The sequence below is a fragment of the Hippopotamus amphibius genome, chromosome 8 (genome assembly GCF_030028045.1).
Source record: "Hippopotamus amphibius kiboko isolate mHipAmp2 chromosome 8, mHipAmp2.hap2, whole genome shotgun sequence".
NCBI lineage: Eukaryota > Metazoa > Chordata > Mammalia > Artiodactyla > Hippopotamidae > Hippopotamus > Hippopotamus amphibius.
In genome coordinates this window covers 5154501-5175069 of record NC_080193.1, presented here as the reverse complement: position 1 = coordinate 5175069, position 20569 = coordinate 5154501, and the positions used below count along the sequence as shown (strand labels likewise).

The 20569-nt window shown below is 42.9% G+C and overlaps 1 protein-coding gene across 2 annotated transcripts in view; it reads left to right on the top strand.

The window, feature by feature from the left end:
• KREMEN1 (kringle containing transmembrane protein 1) overlaps positions 1–20569 on the top strand; it is a 62247-nt gene that overhangs the window by 2073 nt on the left and 39605 nt on the right. For both annotated transcript variants that reach the window (XM_057744056.1, XM_057744057.1), the window contains exons 2-3: positions 15500–15662; positions 19866–19957. In XM_057744056.1, the coding sequence (XP_057600039.1) occupies positions 15500–15662; positions 19866–19957 (255 nt within the window). The remainder of the gene's footprint in view (positions 1–15499; positions 15663–19865; positions 19958–20569) is intronic.

The window sequence follows — 20569 nt, the reverse complement described above, 5'->3', positions numbered from 1 at the left end:
ATGCTTGTTGGAGGGTGGCACCCTCTCCTCAGGCACCTTTGCTTTGCTAGGAAGGGTCAAATGCAGCCGCTCTTATGTAGTTTGAACCTCAAACCTTGGTGTATGCTTTATTGGAGAGTCTGGGGTAGGGACAGATAAATAACCGTTGCAAAATGATTTATGATAAGTGGCCCATGTTCCCAATTCAGTGAGCCTCACCGGCTTTTTTTCCTACCATTCTGTTACATCAGTGCCTTTGTGACTTTTCCTCTCTAGTTCCAGAAACAGTTTTAGGGAGATACCACATGGTCTTTAGCATCACATCCTGTCCAGAACCTACCCACTAGTTTTTAAAAATCCTTTCCAATAAAAAAACACGTTTTACTCTGAGGATATGCCAAACTTGCCATTTCATATTTTTGATACTGTAATTTTCTCTAAAATTTTGTGGATGGAAAAAATTATTTCAATACTTACATTCTGCATAATTTTATAATATTTAAATTACTGGTGGTTTGCATTTTTGAATGCTGACTTTATAAAAACAGTTAGCTCATTCCCTATCAGTTCTACTTCTAATTACAGTGTGTAGCCAACCCCAAATGACCTCCATTCTCTTCATTCTTTGAGATTCTATCCCTTCCTTCACAACTGATGAGGAGGAAGTTAGAGGTTAGTGGTGGAATCGAGACTCCCTTTTCAAGGAGGAAGGCAGCCAGGGCAGTGGGCTGATGGGCTCTCTGAAGTGAACTCCCGTCTGGAATTTACTGACACGCAGGGGACAGCCGAGAGGTAGGAAGAGCAGAGAAGGCTGGGTGGACTTCAGCTCTGAGTTTTCCGCCGAAGGCAAATACCTGCTTGGGTGTTTTACCACATTTAGGGGATGTCAGGTGTGCGTCAGCAGAGTGTCTCAACTCTAGTTAGTTACGTGTGCTGTGAACAGCCCTTTATGCTCATCCTCCTGCAGCTCCTCACCTAGAATTTGTCCCATTAGACAGCAGTGTTTCTTGCCATAAAACCTGAGTTCAGTTAGCAGTAAGAGCTTCATACTGTACAGAGCCCTGTCCCTCTTTGGGACCCCATTAATGTTACTAGAATTACCTGTATACAACCCAGGGGCTGAGAGGAGTGTAGGGGGCCAACGTGCATACCAGTTACTTTTATGCTTAGAGTATTTTAAGAAACGGAAAACTGTCAAAACTGACCTGGCATCAAAGAACTCTGATCTTTTTGTGAAAATTTTTGGCCCCTGGACAAAGCTATTTAAATGTTTGAGATATGCAGTGAGACCTTTTATAAATCTTAGAGCAAAAAGAAGTTTAGTTTAGGCTCACTGCTAATAAACAGCAAGTCGGTACACTTAATATAGATATTGATGTGCTTACTTACGATTTAGCGTATTTGGATCAAAAGCAATAAATGATGAAGGTAGAATATATTACTTTGAATTGCTTCACAGTATATGGATTAGAAATTTTTGGTGATGGGTGATATAGCATGTTTAGTTTAGAATTTTTGAGCCTGTAATGCCATCTGAGGCTGTAGGTCAGGTGACAGCAAACATTTTTTTGTAAAGGGCTAGACAGTGAATAATTTGAGCTTTGTGGTCCATGTACTGTCTGTTGCAATTACTCAACTCTGGCTTTGTAGGGCAAAAGCAGCCATAGACAAAATGTGAATGAATGGATGTGGCTATCTTCCAATAAAACTTACATGGACATCGATATTTGAATTTCATGGAATTGTTATATGTCACAAAATATTGCTCTTTTGGTTGTTTTCAACCGTTTAAAAGTTTAAAAAACATTTTTTAGCTCACGGGCCATACAAAACCAGGCACTGGGCCAGAGTTGGCCTGGAGGCTGGACTTGACTAAGGCCTGCTCTAGGTCCGTGTGTATTGATTTTTTACAGTGTTCACTGGTATGGAAAGGTGACAAGGAGGCTTGATATTGCTGAATGAATGAACTTTTTACCTTTTACTATTAACTAACTTTAAGAGACATGGGAGAAATGGTTAAAAAGGTAAATTTTATGTTATGTATATTTTACCACAATTGAAAAAAAACATATCGAGGGAGGGAAATTTCATGCACATACATTTGGATCTTTAATAAGACTTTAAAAAATACTTTAAAAAGAAATTCAGTATGGTTCAGTGTGCACTACATAAAGAAAATAGAGCCTGCCTCAGAACCAGCCCATGGTTTGTTCAGCTATGCAGATGTTGCTTGGATCAAACTGTTGAGAGATTTGTTTCTCAGAGGAAAGCCCAGGCAGCAGGTGGCACCAACCCTGAGACATTAAAAAAAAAAAAAAAAAGAAGAAGAAAACAAACTTCTATCACTTTCCTAAACAGTTGTTTTATTTCCATGGTTCTATTGTCATTTTTAAAGTGGTCTTTAAAAAACAACAGTGTGCTTAGCATGGCTGATTATTTTGTTTTAATTAAAACATTTTTGAAAAAAACAAAATGAAACACTCACACATACCAAGTTGATTGTGCCTGTACTGTGGAACAGTTAATGCAAAACACTTGGGAGAGGCCGTAAGTTTGGATCTGTAGTTTTTGTCTGAGTTTTTGCCTCCTGCATAAGGACTGCAGAGGGGAAGTGAATGTGTTTCTTACCAAATTACCTGTGCAGGTTTTGAGGTGAGGTCTCCTCAAGCCCCCTGTTGTCACCTGGCTGGTTAGTTTCTGTCTGGCTCACAGTGAATGGGTGAGAACAGTGACTGACATTCTCCTACATTCATTTTGACCTTGAGAATCCAGCTGAAACCCAGAAGCATTAGTCTAGGAGAGGAGCCAGAGGTCACTCTGTTTTTTCCCCTCTCTGTTGTCTTCAGTGTCTTCCTCTCAGGATGGCAGTGCTTCTTTCCCAGACCTCACTTCTGGGATATTATCCTGGATTCGGATTGAACAGGGAAAGGAAAGAGGCCTTTGCAGAAACATCAGAAGGGTGTCTATACTCCTCAAAAATAGCCACTCCACAGAAACCTTTCTCCTTCTCTAAGGAAATCTCCTCCCACCCCCCTTTTAATCTTCTTTCTAGGTAAACACCTCCCTCGCCTGAACTTGCACCAGTTTGGGGAGGATTGAGGTTGGGGTCTAGGAAGTACTTTACAGAGGAAAGATTTTAAGCCACCTCACAGGCAAGGCTGCCTCTCCCTCCTGCAGTTATAAGAGGGTACTTAATAACAGTACCCTCTCGGGGCTGCCTCTCTGCTGGGCCCAGCTTCTAGTTTCTCTTGCCACTGATTTAATCCCTGGCAAGTAGCCAAAGCATTAAACTTTTATTGTTCAATTTACCACGAGGGTGGGGCCCTGCTTCTAGTGGGCTGAGGAGGCTTCCAAACCCGGGTGTCACACCACATTAGCAACTTCAGACTTTGAGGGCTGGATTTCTTTCAGTTTGGTTAGATTCTTAGTTAGAACCAGAGCAGTATACTCACACTCAAAGTCTGAAAGCTAGGAAATAATAAAAACAGCATAGCCAGCTTTTTTTTTTTTTTTTTCCCACCACATATTTATATATAAAGTTTAAAGGGACTAAATACATTGCAGTTTGTCCCAGATATCCAAAAAAAACTTTTTAAAAGGTGATTCAAAACGGTTGTGGCATTGACTTATAGGACTGACTCTACCCAGTTTCTTTATATCTTATGGCTGTCCATATTCCTTGGTGTCCTAAAGTTGGATGAAAACATGGCGACCAAGTAGTTCTCTTCTGGAACAGTAGGGATTGTTAACCAATGTCATCACAGTATGTAAATTACTTGCTGCTGTTCAATCTATAAAAATACATCTTCAAAGAAAACTATTGGGCTGGTAAAAATATTTTTAATAATGACCACAGAAGCCATATTTGTTTTTCTTTGATGTTCTTCTGAAGACTTCTTCTGGTTTTAATCAGATTGTTCCCACATAAAATACAGTGGAAATCTACAATAATAAAATCCCTATTCCTATGTCTATGGGGAAATAAACAGGATGGGGACTGTCCTTTTAAGGGGCTTTCCCCTTCCTTTTCCCCAGACTCAAAGCCTCTATTACTGGTGGGTGTTTTGGCATCAGTTAAGGGCCTTCAATCCTTCCCTCCCTCCATGTTTTGCTCTTTCATTAAAGTGTTTCTGTTGTCTAATTATATCCTTTCAATCAAATTAGAGACTGCAGCATCTGGTGAGGGCCCTAACTGCTGCCATCTGCACCTCGTGTATACAGGCCTTTTCAGCTGAGAATCACTCAACTTCCAAATGGCAGGAAGAGATTTGGAAAAAGTTTAGTTGGAAGGGAGGTTAACTTAAAAGGAACGTCTTCAAAGGCTGGGTGCGACGCTCTGCTTGCTGTGATGTGTGCACCACCATGCAGAGCTTCATCGGCTTGGCTCACCAGAGAGTCTTCTCTAGTGCTTCTGGCAGATGAAGGGTTTCTGATTGTCTCAGCTGAAATGACTAGTCCTCTCATCCTTGTTATGGGCTTGAGGGGGCCTCGGGGTGAGCTGGAAATTTCTCCCTTGAGAGGCATCTTTTGTTGTATGACCGCTGGTTAATGGATATGACACTTTCTGTTTATTTGACCATTTCTTCTAATTCAGTGGTTTCAACTAGAGGAGATTTTTGCCCCCAAGGGACACTTGGCAATATCTGGAGACATTTTTGCTTGTCACAACTCACGGTGCGGTGGGGAGGGGTATGCTACTGGCATGTGGCAGGTAGAGGCCAGAGATGCTGCTAAGCACCCTGGAATGCACAAGACAGCGCCCCCCCACCCCCGAATTTCCAACCTGAAACCTCAGTAGTGCTGAGGTTGAGAAACCGTGTCCTAATTATATTATTCTTTTATCCTTCTCTTCACTGTGGCCTCAGAGTAGGCAACTCTGATCAACATCTTTTTTCACTCTTAAGAAAATAGATCCTTCATTATCCAGATCTAAACTGCTTAAGCATTTCTGTGAACAGTGTTTCAGAAATCTTAATGGAGTAAAGAGGTCTGTGGGTCACCGTATGTTTCCACTTTCTCTAGAGCCAGATTAAATACAGGACACTCAATTAAATTTGAATTTCAGATAAACAGTAATATTTTGTGTTAGTCTTCTCATGCAATATTTGGGAGTACTTATCTTAAAAAATCATTCATTGTTTATCTGAAATGCAAATTTAACTGGGCATTCTGTACCTTCATTTGTTAAATCTGGCAACCCTACTCTAGGTCCATGAAACATTGCATGAAACTTTAAACTTTTGACTAGCAAATCAGTCTTTTGGCCACCATCTGCCCTTATTGTTCTGGGTGACTAGAGGTGACAGCAGTGCCTGTTCTTGCTTGTAAGTCAGCGCTACACTGAGACTTTCCTTCTGCCTCAAGCTGTCTCCATGGCCAGAACTTCTGAAACTTGTCACTTGAGTCCTGTTTTTATCTTGAGACCAACTAACAAACACTTATCAAATGCCTACTGTATGCCCAGCATCTCTGACTAGGACTCGTCCTTGTGCCAGTTCACAGAGGACAACAACTTTGTTGCTTTGGGTTTTACTATAAAGATGTGCTCTGGAGATACGCTGTCCACCTGGCAGTCAGCTAGCTCCCCTTTCAAGGACTGTTGTGTTATTTGCCCATCCCATGTCAACCAATGGAAGCTGAATAGCCCAGAGCCTGGCTTCCATGGAGCACTGGCTGCCCTCCAGGACTCCATTATTGGGGAACTTTCTCGCCATCTGAAATTAAAAATAGGGCACAGGCAATACCGATGAAACTTATTCAGAAGCTAGATTATACCTGTTTATTTTATCTCCTTTGTAGTCTGACTGAGAGCTTCAGACAGTGTGAAATAGTGTTGCTCAAGTGATGGTGAGGCAAGGTGTAGATCTGATGGTGAGCCAGGTGTCTCCTGTTAAAAGCAAACTCAGAATATAAATGTGCATTTATTACAAAGGGGGTTGCTTATTCCGTATTACCAGTAGCTCTACCGTGGATTTCATTTAAATAGCAGACTCCCCTGGTTTAAATAGCAAGCATTTCATTTTCAAATACTTGATTTATATAAACTTTCCTGGACCTTCTCCCAGGCCACTGCTAGGTAGGGCATGGTAGCCAGCCTGGAGGCACAAATTGGTGAGGAAACCAGGGCACTCTGAATACGTCTGTCATGAGTTTTTCCCCCAGCCCTCCATACACCTGCTCCCCTCATTCAACAAACATTTGCCAGGCATGTTCTGGGTGGTCTGTAGTTGCTGAGAATGCAAAGATGAGTGAAGAAACTTTTGGGCTAGTGGAAGCAGGGCCAGGTACTTCTAGAGCAATTACAGTTCAAGGTGATCAAGTCTTAGCATAGCTGGGGCAGCAGGCGCTGTGGGACTTGTTTTAGAGCCCCTGGTTTCCATAGGAGTATAATGCTATCTCCTCTAGACCCTGAGCTTTCAAATAGTTCTCCATCTTTTGTCTTGCTTTTTGTTTCCTTTAGAGTTGACTTATAATACACTAAGTTGTCCATCAGAGAACTGGATTTTGAGCTTTAAAACGTCTTACTATGCTTCCCATTTCCTTGTGTGAAATTTTATTTCAAGATTGAAGAGGATATTTATAAATAAATATCTAAGGTAGATCCATTTATACTCAAATATTACACCAAGAGAGGCACCATCACCCCCCGTGATAGAATATGTTCTGTCGATATTGGCAGTAAAATCCATGGTTAATTAATGAAACATTTTCCTTAGAGTTCTGCTGAGCTAGTGACTTCTGAGTGAGTCCATGCTTTCACTGAGGCTTGGCCTAATCTCTCTGTATACGTTACTGGATGTTGATAGGTTAATGGTCATTCTTTCTTAAAAACGATCTCCTGGGCTTCAATTTGATGAGTGTACTTGTTTATAATATCCCAAATGAATGTAAGTTCCTCAAGCGCTACTGCATGTTCATGGTGACTCTTCCTGGCAACAGCACCTGTCCTTCACAGTGCCAGCCACAGCATGCTTCCCAGTGGGTCCTGCCTGGGTAGGGGTGGAGCATGTTCAAGATGAGAGCCAGATTGAAAGAGGGATACCCCAGCAGCACTGCATTCTGGACCTGCTCTGCCTCAAAAATTATCTATTTTTCCAATTTTTATATAACAAATAATAAGGACCCCTCTCTGAAGTGTTTTCATGGGTCTTCTGAGTTTAAACCTCTGGTCCATTGCTTACGATAGGTTCAGTTTTTCTCGAAACACTCTTTTAATTCAGTATTTTCTCTGTTAATAGAGTTGAATAAGCTGGAGATTCAAATAGAAGACCTCAGGTCTTCTTCCAAAAGTATGAATTCTTTAGTTAAAATAACGTCGAGAGTATGGCCCTTTCTTCTGTTACTGGTTGTAAGGACACTGTTCCCATGAATGAAAAGGAAGGTCTAAAAGATATTTTAATGGAAAAGCTACTGATAAATAATTACAGTGATTATTTTCATGGTAATTCTACATTGGGCAAAAGTGCAAAAGTACTTTGTCTTCTGGTCACTTGAACTGTGAATATGTACCACGTAGTCCAAGAACATGGTAGGTGAATATCTGTCTTGATTTTAGATGACTGAATTTATGGCTGGTTGAGTTTGTTTATAGTTCTTGAAAAGAAACTAAGGTAGATTAATTGTAAAATAACATGTTAGTAAATATTTTCAAGATGTCCTTTCAAAAAGTTTTACTATGGGGGAATTTAGAACATATACAGAAATATAATATGGGGATATATGTATAAATACAGCTGATTCACTTTGGTGTACCTCAAAAGCTAGTACAAGAGTAAAGCAATTATATTCCAATAAAGAGCTTAAAAAAAAAAGCATATTTGTACTTCTAATAAAAAGAAAAAAAAAATGTATATATTAATGTAAGGAGGGCTTCCTAGGTGGCGCAGTGGTTGAGAATCCACCTGCCAATGCAGGGGACACGGGTTCGATCCCTGCTCCAGGAAGATCCCACATGCCGTAGAGCAACTAAGCCTGTGCGCCACAACTATTCAGCCTGCGCTTTAGAGCCCATGAGCCACAACTATTGAGCCCATGTGCCACAACTACTGAAGCCCACGCACCTAGAACCCGTGCTCCGCAACAAGAGAAGCCACGGCAATGAGGAACCCCCACTCACCGCAACCAAAGAAAGCCCGCACACAGCAAAAAAAGACCCAACACAGCCAATTAAATAAATAAATAAATAAATGGATTTTTAAAAAATGCTAAAAAAATTAAAAAAATAAATGTAAGGAAGTCGTGTATCCGTCTCCCAGCTTCCACCATCATGAACCAAGGCCAATATTATTTCATCTGTACCTCTTTCATCCCCCCAACTAGATTATTTTGTAACAAATCTCAGATATATCATCTCATCTGTAAATATTTAAGTATGTATCCCTAAAGGATGAGAACTCTTTTCAAAAACATAGTAACAGTACCACTACCATCATCACAACTGAAAACAATAATTTCTTAATATAGTCAAATATCCAGTCAGTAATCAGTTTTCAAATAATCCCTGGTTGTCTCGTTGGTGTTTTTTTACAGTTCAAGCCAAGACCTAAGTGAGGTACATTTAGGTGATGTGACTCTTAAGTCTCTATTAACCTAGAGGTTTCTCTTCTTTTTCTTTTTTCCTTGAAATCTATTTGCTGAAGATGTAGTTTTTTCTGAGCAAAAAGAGTGCTTACATGCCTCTTCAGAGGGAGGGCCCACATGGGAGATGAGTTATTTTTTTCTGTAGAATTCTCACTTCCATTAGAGAAACAGGTAGAATTAGAGAATTTTTAGCCTGGGAGAGGTTTTTAGCTGTCAGTGCTTTCCTGTCACATTATCTCAGACTTTTGAGCCTCAGTTCTATTTTGTTAGATTCTTAAAATTAGAGTTTAGAGTGAAAGGACTTTGAGACCACCTGGCTCAAATCCCCTCCTTTCACTAGTGAAGAAACAGAGGCCCAAATCCAGGTGATTTCTTTAAACCCTGCAGTGTCAGCTACCGGTCTGGTGTCATTTCCTCTTTCTTCCAGTGATTCTCAGTATGTACCATGTGTATAGAAGGCCTCTTCCTCCTGCCCTCTCTCTAGGTAATTTAGGTGATCTAGACCTGATCACCTGCCTCTGTGTAATCTTTGCCCTTGGGGAGCCATCAGCATTAAAGACTCAGAGTGTCTTCTCACAGGCTCATTTGTGTTGGGGTGGGAAAGTCTGGGAACCACTGCCTTCCCAGGGCCACATGCCTCCTTACCACAGGGTTCCACATAACTGAAATAAGCATAGTGCTTTTGAGTGTCTGAGGGCAAAAGGTGATTTTGTCAGGGACCATAGGCTTTGAAGACCTACCCACGAGTTCCCACCGAACACCAGTCTGTACTGGAAACCCAGCAGAGCAGCAGGTGTGCTGTGCAAACATCTGACAACACTCTCGTGTTGCCCTCTAAATATTGAGCTTTTTCCACCTAAGTCTTGTATTTCTATAATCTACTCACCTACCAAATTTTATAGATATCTTTAAAAGAACAGAAGATATTCCCACTGGAAAATGTTTCCTACCTTCTTATTTTAAGATGCCATAATTCAATTTAATGCTTATTGATTCATGTTGATTTCAAACTAGGCTAAAACCAGCCAGATTTTTCCAACATAGGATCAATAGAGATGCTAAGTGGTCCTACATGGAACAGAAACTCAGCTTTGATGGAGTAAAAACAGTGACTCTCACAAACATCATATAGTAGAGATCTAATTAGTAATTAGCTACCAGAAAACTAGGAAAATTCAAGACAATATGAGAAAACCCTCAGTAGTGTGGTTTCAGGCAAACAGTGTAGTTAGGAATGACCTAGTCATGGAGTTTCATTGAGAACTTATTCTTTATATATATATATATATATATATTTATTTATTTATTTAATTTTTTTTGGCTGCTTTGGGTCTTTGTTGCTGCGCACGGGCTTTCCCTAGTTGCAGCAAGAGGGGGCTACTCTTCGTTGCAGTGCATGGGCTTCTCATTGCGGTGGCTTCTTTTGTTGCGGAGCACGGGCTCTAGGTGCACAAGCTTCAGTAGTTGTGGTGCATGGGCTTAGTTTCTCCATGGCATGTGAGATCTTCCCAGACCATGGATCGAACCTGTGTCCCCTGCATTGGCATACAGATTCTTAACCACTGTGCCACCAGGGAAGCCCAAGAGAACTTTAACTTTATTAAATGTTATCTAGGAATAGAATGTCTTTGGCTTTCCTACCACCATCTCAAGTTTTAATTATTTTAAAATACCTCATTATAGTTTTAAACATGAATTTTAAAAATGCAGTGCATGTGCAACCTGTCAGGAGTTAAACTGCCTGCTTCTCTTAACCTGGCATTTCCCTCACTTATAGTAAGTACAGATATTGAATTATGTGATTTCAGTAGCGTATATAAGCAAAGATGTGTATCATTACACTTACAGTTGAAATTTTGATTAAGAAAAACATATACCTTTTTTTCCTTACCTTTTATCCACGGAATGCTGGGATTCAACATAGAGTTCAAACCATATATATTTTTCCTATCCTGATGGTAGCCTCATAGCTGCCCATTAAATCACTAGGTAGACAGACTTTGGGAATTGTATTGTGGGAAATGTATCAGGATGCAAGTATGTGAGAGCCTGTGGAATTTGAGGGATAAATATCAAAGTTTTGAATATGTATGTCATCAAGCCAATTGGTCTTTTCTTTATACCAACCCTTCCAAATTCCATGCATACTAAACAGTAATAGTTTTATGAGAGAAAACTCGGGCTCGCTTTTATTACCAGTGAGGAGTATTGACCTTTCACCTAGACATGGTCTTTGCCCTCAGATCTTCCTACCATGGGGATGACCTCCAGGCCTTCATGCAGCAGCAGGTCCTGCAGAAAACAGAAAGTCATTTGCTCAGAGATTCTCACCCAAGATTTGTATACCCTAATGTGATTCCACTTATCTCAAGAGAATTTCAATGACATTAGCATCTCCAATTTTAAAAAATAAATGCCGTATGCCATACTTGGGAGGATTTTGGTAGTGAAGAAAAAGATAAGGAATATCCAACTTAGGTAGAATTAATCCCGAGTGCTTTGATGCCAGCCTTGGAAGTTTTTATTAAGGAGTTTTTGGCTGTATTTACTAAGTTTTTGTCAGGCTTGTGTCTAACTTAATGGCTATTTTCATTCAAACCCCAGAAAATAATTTGGAGTTTTCTAATGGAGAGGAAGGTCCGACGGAGATGAATGGAATGGGTTCCAGCAAGAAGACAGGGAGGAAATAAACCAGTGCTTTTCCCAGCTTATTATTCCTTCCTTCTCAAAACACCTTCTCCCTTAACTTCCGAAATCCACATGCTTCCTTTTCTCCCACCTGCCAGGCTGCGCTTTCTCAGGCATCACTGCTGGGCCTTTCTCTTTCCAGGCCTGAAATGTTGCAGGGCCGCAAGGGCTTGGCCCCCAGATGTCTTCTCTCTCCACGCAGGTGCCATTACCTCCACATTCTGGATCTGGCCTTGGCTTCTTTCCTCAATTCTAGGCTCATCTAGCCATCTGCTTACTCTGTGTCTCCATCCAATTTTCCTGTCCAAAACCAAAGCCTGATTCCACCCCAAAATACTCTGTGCCTCTTGGGTCCTCCCCGTCGTAGTCTGTGGCAGTGCCGCTCATCCAGCTGCTCAGGCTCACCTCCTCGGTGTTGTACCCGACTCTTCTTTCTCTGGGACCATGGATTCAAACCCCCAGCAAATACTTTTGGTTCTACCTTCAAAATACATCCAGAATCTGGCCACTTCTTCCTGTCCTCCAGCTACCAGCCTGGCCCAGGCCATCCTTCTTTCCAGCTCATCCTTCTGCAGTAGCCACCAGACAGCTGAGTGCTTGGCTCTCTCCCCACAGTTCTTCCTCCACCCAGCAGCTAGAGCATGTCATTTCTCTGCTCAGAGCCCTCCACTGGCTTCCTGTCACTCTTAGAACAAAAGCTAAAATTTAATTTATACAACCCTCAAGACTTTGCCCGTCCTGGCCTCACCTGCCTCCTCCTCCTCCTCCTCTTCATTTCCCACCCACGCTTCCCCAAGCACTCGCCCTACCTGGTCAGGTCAGAGGAGCTGCCTCACAGTTCCCCAAACTTCACCCAGCACATTGCTGCTTATGGGGGTTTGCACTTGCCATGCCCTCTGCCGGGAACGCCCTTCCTGCATCATTTACGCTGTTTGCTTCCTCCCCTCGTCCACATCTCTGCACAAAGGTCGCCTCCTCTCCAGGCCTTTCCTGACCCACCTCCTCTAAAAGAGAACCCCCACTGTTCCATCTCCACCCCTAACTCCATCTTCCCTTGTAGCGCTTCTCACTGGCTAATGTTAATTTTGATTGGTGTATTATGAGCGTGAAGCCCTGTTAGCGTGTGAGCTCTGGGAACACAGAGTGTTCACCACTGCAGTCCCAGTACTGTGAACAGTGCCAGACACATAGTAAGTGTTAAGTAAATATTTGCTGAAGGAATTAATGAATAATATCCTAGACGTTAGATTTACCACCTTTGCTCTTTCTCTTTCACTGAATGAATAAATATTGCAACCAGCCGTGTGATATTTTATTTTTTCTTGGTTTAAGCCACTCCTTGTCCAGCCAAAGCTTAGGTCAGTTTCATAGTGGTAGGAAACAAGGGAGGCAGGGTCCTCATCACCTCGTATACACCCCAGTATTCTGATTAAATCACGAGGCACACACAGGTTTAATCCAGAATGTTCAAGTTTGTTTGTTTTTTTCCTTCCACAATTGACATGCACTGGCCAAGTCTGTTTAAAAAAATAATTGTCAAATCTGGTAACACTGCCTCAGTTTCCCTAGTGTAGCTAAGAACAGACTGGGTCTGGGAGGAATAGACTAAAGCAAATAGGCTTGCTCTTACCCATCCCCTCTCTTAGATACTGACGCTTGTGGGGATGGCTGCCACATCCTTTGTGTTGCAAATCAAGCCATCTGCGTCTCTGGGGACTCTGACCCCCTGCCCTGCAGGTTGCTGTCTACTGCTAAAGCTTCCCATTGGTCGGCCTGCTTTTCTGGCTCCCGAGCCACTTGTCAACCACTTTATAGGAGAAAAAGATGTATTAACACATAGCAGTTAAGATTCTAGCAACTGGCAAAGATTGGCTTGATGTTCTTAGAATCATCACCTGGGCAGCTTTCTAGAAATATAAGTTCCTAGGTCCCACTCTAACTTTGGGACTGGGTAGGGCTCTAATGTGACACACACACACACACACGGTCTCTCTCTCCCTCTTTCTGTCTCTCTAGCAGATCATATATATTCCTAGCAATAAAATAAGTGCTATGAAGCAAGCAAATGAAGGGCAGAAAGACAGGAGTGGAGATGCTGGGGAAGGGTTTTCTAAGGAGGTAATGTTTAGTCTGTGATGGGAAGTATTAGAGGAAGAACATTTCGGGCAGGAAATAGTGTGGTGTGTTTACAGAATTAAAAGCAGACGAGTGTGGCTGGAGCACAGCATGTGACAAGGGGAAGAGCTCGGCCCGGTGGAGGGAGGGCCTGGGGCCACATCGCGGGGAGTTTGGCAGGCAAGGATGAATGAAGGCTTTGGGTTTTGTTCCCAGTGCTCATGTTTTCCTGGGGACTTTGAGCCCTGTGTCTCCACAGTGTTGTGGGAGCACAAAAGTCGAAGCTGTCAGACTCAAATGTGTTGTCCTCTGATGGTGAACGGGAAGAAGGTGGCGGCACCCAAGATGGAGGGGAGAGGAGGGTTTCAGGGAACATATTTGAAGAAAGTCAACAGGACTTGCTGATGAGCGGAAAGCGGGTGAGGGAGAACATGGGGAAGGCAAGGATGATGCCAAGGGGTTCTATCGGGGGCGGTATAGGATGTGATCAAGTGCCCCAGGTGCCTCATTTGTGAAATGGGAGTATTAAGGGACTTCCCCACTGGGTTGGTGGTGAGTTGGTGTACAGCACTTAGAACAGAGCTTGGCACATGATGGAAGACTACGTAAACATCCGCAGTGGTGCGGACAGCGGTAATTCGTCCAAGGTCGCACAGCTGGTTTGCAGCAGGTCCAGGACGAGAGGCCAGGGCTTAGCCTCTTGGTTCAGTGTATTTTCTGCCACACTGAGCTGCCTCCTTCAGATACCTTTGAACTTTTTGATTTATGCAGACTCTTGGTGGAGGGCTCAGTTGTCTTGGAACATGATGAGTTGTGCTTCTTGTAGCATGTAAATGTCACAGCAGGCACGATAAAGTGCTAGGGTGTCCTGTACAGCCTGGGAGTCCAGGTTATTCTGGTTGTCCATAAAACCAGGCTGTTCCAGACAAAACACAGGGCCCAGATAGAGAGAGGAAGGAGATACAGGAAGAGAGATGGTCTGCGGGTAGAATTCAAATAGTAAAAGGAATATCTTTCAGAATATAGATGTGCTTGTGTTGTGTACATGCTTAGGCCAGAGGAGGCACATGCACTGCGGCGGAGCCGGCAGTGAGAGTCCTTCATACCGGAAGTCATGGGTCAGCACATACCAGGAGAGGGAAAGAAAGAAAGCCAAGAATGTTGGTGTAACTCCCCCAGATTGTCAGGTTCCTAGTGGATACATCTTACAGAAGTGTTTGAAGTGCTTCTATCTGTCAGTTTCAACTAAGCTAATTTAAAAAAATTGCTCTTTGTACTGTGCCTTTCTCCTGAACCTCTGTGAATTTAATGCATGCAACATGTGGGGAGAAATCCTCTCAGCCGAAGCTCCCATCCCCCCCCCCCACCCGCTACGTCTGAGAGGCAGATTTTAGAAGCACATTGTTGCACCTGTAAGAATCTTATCATTCTGTTAGACGGACCTCAGACCATGTTGAATGTGTCCTGTAGGGAGGAATTTCAGGAAGAGGTGAGAGAAGATGCCACCTCAGCCCCTGCTCCCTCCTGTTGCCTGTCTGTTTTGTGGCACCTCTATCTCAAACAACGAGGGGAGGACTGTTCTTCATTAGCAGGGAATGTGAGTCATTCCCAGACTCGTGTGATTGGGATTCCAAAGCGTTGCTGTATCCGATGGTCTTATTAAATCCAAGTGTCAGTGCAGCCTTTCAGGCTGTAGGGGAGAGCTCAGTTACAGCTGGTAACCTGGTTCTAGTTACCACACAGAGATGCTGGCAAGAGCAGTGACCCACTCCGAGCACCCAGAGTTCCTCACGGATGGCTCTTACCAGCTCTTCCCAGATTTGGGGGTTTCCCGGTTCACTTCATAGACTTCAGTACATTTCAGCTCCCTGTTTATATCCGAATGGGGATCTGTATACTTTAGGGGAAAATGTCCTGGTATCTGTAGAGAAGCAAGTGCCAAGATGAGCCTAGCATTTGGAGGGTACCTCGTTTCAGATTTCCTCAGCCCTACCAATGTTAAATCCACTGTGTCCAGGATCTAGCAAGACACATTTCTAGCTTTATCCAAACAAAACAAATAAAACATCAAGCAGAGAGGGAGGAAGCTATAGATGTTGCCAGAAAATTAGTTTGCTCTGTCTTTTCTTTCTCCTAGAATGTTTCACAGCCAACGGTGCAGATTATAGGGGAACACAGAACTGGACAGCACTGCAAGGCGGGAAGCCATGTCTGTTCTGGAACGAGACTTTCCAGCATCCATACAACACTCTGAAATACCCCAACGGGGAGGGGGGCCTGGGTGAGCATAACTACTGCAGGTAAGATGGGGCTGCACAGTACTTAAAAAAAAAATCTCTAGTCTCCTTTTCGCATTTCTTCCAGCCTTGCTCACAACAGGGAAAGCTTCTTTGTCTTCTTTTGGCCAGCTCACAAGGCCTTTCATGCTACTATTTTAAAAACCTTTCTCCCCAAACTACACCACACAGTCTACCACTCTTTTCAACTTGGGTTGCACTGATACTGGTTTTCAGAGCTCTGCTTTCCTGTCCAATCACTTCCATGTCTCTTTGGGAGGGTTTTCTTAGTTGGTCCTACCACCGGAAGACAGTGCACAGACAGCACAGGCTCTTAGGCTGCTGTGAATGTCACAGGCAAGCACAGCACCATCTGTGGCCCAAACCTCCCCCTGCTTCTGAGCAAAAGAAGCTGCCCTGCGTTGTCCCACCTCCTGCCAGCCCAGGACCACCTTGCTCTGGGAGTGGCTACAGCCATCAGATTTGTGCTGTTTCCTTCTTTTTAACAGATGATGGTGTTCCGTTGCTCTTTTACCTTCTGTCTGACTCTCGCAGGGGCTGAGATCCATGGTGCTTCAAGCGTGTACTTGTGATTGTCTGGGGGAATGACCCATAGTTTTGATCAGATTCTCAAGAGTTGTCAATGATCCAGAAGAAGCTGAGAATCATTGGTCAGTAGGGATCAGCGCACCCTTGGTTATCGCTGCGTTTTAGCTATTTATACCCAGGATCCTGGTAACGTGACTCATGGGTCAGCCATGTGTTGATTTAATTATTATTAGGACAGGTGCAAAGGCAGCCTCTTGAGCCACTGGGACAGGGAAAAATGATCGCCGAGCTACTCTTTGAGCTACACACTGTGCCCCCAGTTCTACCAGAATATTGGAATCTGAACCAGGGCACTGCTGACCCAGCTGAGACAACATATTTATACCTGCATTGCGTGGGCTGCAGTGTTTACCTACTGCCCTCTCCGGGTACCTTTGCTAACACCCTAGGACCCTTGTGCTTATCTTAAAGTCTCGAGGCCTGTAGTCCATGTTATCTTTATCCCTGTGCCTTCAGCTCTTTGCTTCACTTTGCTTCTAATGTGTACCAACTGGCCAGTCCCTCTTTGTTGCTGTTGCACTATTTCTTAACTTGTTATTTGATTGTTGTATTTTATATGTTACTTTAAAAAATTTTTTTTATTTTATTTGTTTATCGGCTGTGTTGGGTCTTCGTTGCTGCACATGGGCTTTCTCTAGTTGCAGTGAGTGGGGTCTGCTCTTCATTGTGGTGCGCAGGCTTCTCAGTGCGGTGGCTTCTCTTGTTGCAGAGCATGGGTTCTAGGCGTGTGGGCTTAAATAGTTGCGGCACACGGGCTCAATAGTTGAGGCTCACGGGCTCTAGAGTGCAGGCTCAGTAGTTGTGGTGCACGGGCTTAGGTGCTCCGCAGCATGTGGGATCTTCCCAGAGTAGGGCTCAAACCCATGTCCCCTGCATTGGCAGGCAGATTCTCAACCACTGAGCCACCAGGAAAGTCCTATATGTTACATTTTAATATTTGTTTGTTGTAAAAGTATTAAAAGTTTTCCCCTCCCCCAAATTCTCAAACGTTAAAGATATATGTTGTTTAAATAAGGTCCCCATTTTACCTCTCTCCTCCCAAATCCTCTCCAACAAGGCCTACTTTCCAGCAGTAACAATTTGTATACATGCTACTTCACATTTTGCTATCTTTTGTATTTTATCATTAATATTACACATGCTCATTAAAGAATTCGTGTGTTTTATTTTCAAAATTATACATGTTCATTAAATTTTTTTCTTGAATAATTAAAAAAAATGAATCCCACTCCACTTTCTGGCTTATTTCCTTCCCCTAGTTTTCCTATTCATGAGAATAGTTGGCTTGGGTTGGAAAGAATATTTAGGAAGAGAAACCAGTGTTTGTTTTTTTGTTTTTACATAGTTACTTGTCTTATTGTTCTAAAGTGTCTCTTGTTATTAAGCTGTTGGTTTATTCTATTCTATCATTATATTATATTATTGTTATTCTATTATATTATTCGGTTGCCTTCTAGCAAGCAAGCCTTCTCAGACATGCTCCTGACTTTAAGGTAAATTTTAAATTTCCAGTGAAGTTTAATTTATATGAAAAAAATTTTTTCATATAGATTAGCACCAAGTCCTACCACTAGGCTCCCAGAAATGCACCAGTAAATATCCATTAAGGAAACACTGAGGGGATAAGGGAACACCTTCTCCTGAGCCCTGGGCTGGCTGCAGTCTTCTCCTTTGATTTGATGGAAGGTACCAGACCCAAACTAACAGTTTATCCTTCGAAAAAAGGGATACTGAAATTGTCTTATCACATCAGAGAGCTGGGGCCTTTTGTTTTAGCACTGCAGCAGAGTCAAAGGTGAATTTGCTTGTTCTTTGTTAATCTATTCCGATGCTTTTCAGAATGGTTTTGACATTGATAACAAGCAGTTGTTTAAGAAAGTCTTCACCAAATACTACATCAAAGCCAAACACTGAATAGAGGGAGGAAAATGACAGTGAAACACTGTTTAAAGAAAGGCTTTGTACAAGTTCTGCAACTTTGATTTCTCAGCTGACATCCAACACCATGTTTGTCTTATGCGATCTTTCCAGACCCATCCCAGTTAAGATGTCTGCGAGATGGCGCTCCTCTGGGCTCCGCCGTATCTGGATTGGGGGGTGGGGGGAGGCGGAGAGGCCAGGACAGCAGGGTTGGCGCTGGCACCTGCCTTTGGGCACAAAAATATAAAAGGACCCTTTGTGCTTCGGGGCGGCTTATCTTCTGGGCCACACAATAGGCTGATCCCTCCCAGGCCTGATAGGGGCTGCTCCAAAGCTCTGCTGCAGGGTCTTTATGCCCATTTCCGGCCTAACCGGAGTGTCAGGTTTCCAGTGTTCTGAGTCCAAATAAAGGGAGCTTGAAAAGCAGCAAAGAGAGGCGAGGTTTTTCTGTGTGTCCAGTAAGCCCTGCCATCTTTTGCTCTGTTTAAGCAGCACTGCCCCTGATTGTCGTGGCATCTCTGAGTTGAAAAGACCTTAAAGGCATTTATTCCAAGCCACTCATTTGGAAATGTGGGATAAGTCTTTTGCAATTATTGTTGAGATATCAGAAGTTGGTACCAGGATTACAGAACTGTATGTTCTGACTGAAACTCTTTGGCATGGTTTTCTTCAGAATTCTCTGAGAAATTAGTATTTTGACGTGGAAATAGGACCCATTCTATCAAATGTGAGTTGACCGGCCTGATCTTGGTGGAAGCTTGACCAGTGGAGTCTGCATGATGTGAATTTTATTTTATTGTTTGAAATTTACACAGTGTCCATTGTAGAAGAAATGAGAAAATAAAGAGAATCGGCAAAGAAGAAAATTAAAATTACCAACAGTCCCATCATCCAGTGATAAATACTTTCAAGGGTCTGGTGTGTATCCTTCCCTAAATATGTCTTTTCAAAAATGGGAGTGTTGTTATCCATCACGTTTTAGAACTGCCTTCTAAAAAAACCTAACAAGACGTTGTGAATATCTTTCCATATTAATAAATGTCTCTACACCACATTTTTACCACTGCCTTGCATTCCCTTATATGGACATATTTGTCTAACCAACCCTTAATTGTTGTTTCTAATAACTTTTTTGCATTGTGAAAATGCTGTGGTGAACACCTTTGTAAGTAAAGATTTTCTTAGAATATAGCGTTGAAGGAGAAATTGCCAAGTAAAGGGGGTTTGCGTATCTCCAGGGCCTTTGACTCTAATCACCAAGTTGCCATCCTGACCGTTTGCTCCATTCACGTTCTTATCCATGGTTTTGTGAGCACCTGTGCTCTCCCAGCCGTGGAATCGCTGTGTTCACAGTTAAGGCGCCAGTGCTGTTTGGCATCATCTGTCCAGTGGTCAGTTATCCCAGTTACGCTGCAGTGAATTTGTGTAAACATATTTCACCTTTGCTCACTCCCTCAAACTCTGAAGTATGTCAGAGTGGATAGCTTTGTTCTTGTAGTATTACCACCTTTTTCTTCTTAAGAGGTGGCACTAAGATACATATAAATTAGTAGAAACAACACAGAAGCTGAAGCTTTTTTCTTTTTTCTTTTTTTTGTTTTGGTTTTGGTGAAGGGGGTTTGATAAAACTGAAAAGCAATGAGCCAGCTGACTTAAAACAATGGAAGTGTTGCTGGGTGTGTCCTTTTCTCTCCACAGAAACCCAGACAGTGATGTGAGCCCCTGGTGCTACGTGGCAGAGCACGAGGATGGCGTCTACTGGAAGTACTGTGACATCCCCACCTGCCAGAGTAAGGCTCTAACGCGGCGGCGGCAGCAGGTGTTGGCAGGTTCTGGGCCCTGAGTGCTAGACGTGTGGGGTGGAGGCCACTGCCAGGGGTCAGGTAGTACAGGCAGGTGGATTTCCTGAAGCAGGTGAAAGGAGAAGGCCACCTGGGCTGAGGATTTTCACTTCTCTGTGGAGGCTTCTCAGAAGCAGGACCCTCAGGTTCTCTCAGGACCCCATTTCCCTGACGGATGAGCCCAACCAGAATTCCTGCTTCTGCTCGGTTTCCTCACGCTCATTCTTTTCATGGGTAGAGATAGCACCAGCTCAGTAGCAGTCCAGAAAAAAACAAAACAAAGCAAACAAAACCTTGCACTTTGGGGAATTAACTTTTTAGAATGAATGAGGAGCCCTTTGTAGACAGTAAAACTAAGTTATGACTCTTAGTGTTTAATTTGATGTGCTATGTCCCCTGAAAAATGATGTTCAGTAAATATCTAATTAGATACCCTCCAAAGCCAATGTGATAGTCCCTTTCCTCACATTAGCATAAACATGTTCTATTATTACTTTATGATAACTCACAACTTGTCACTCTCTACTCCTGGAAAACCCACCTTCTCCAGCCTTTTAGCAC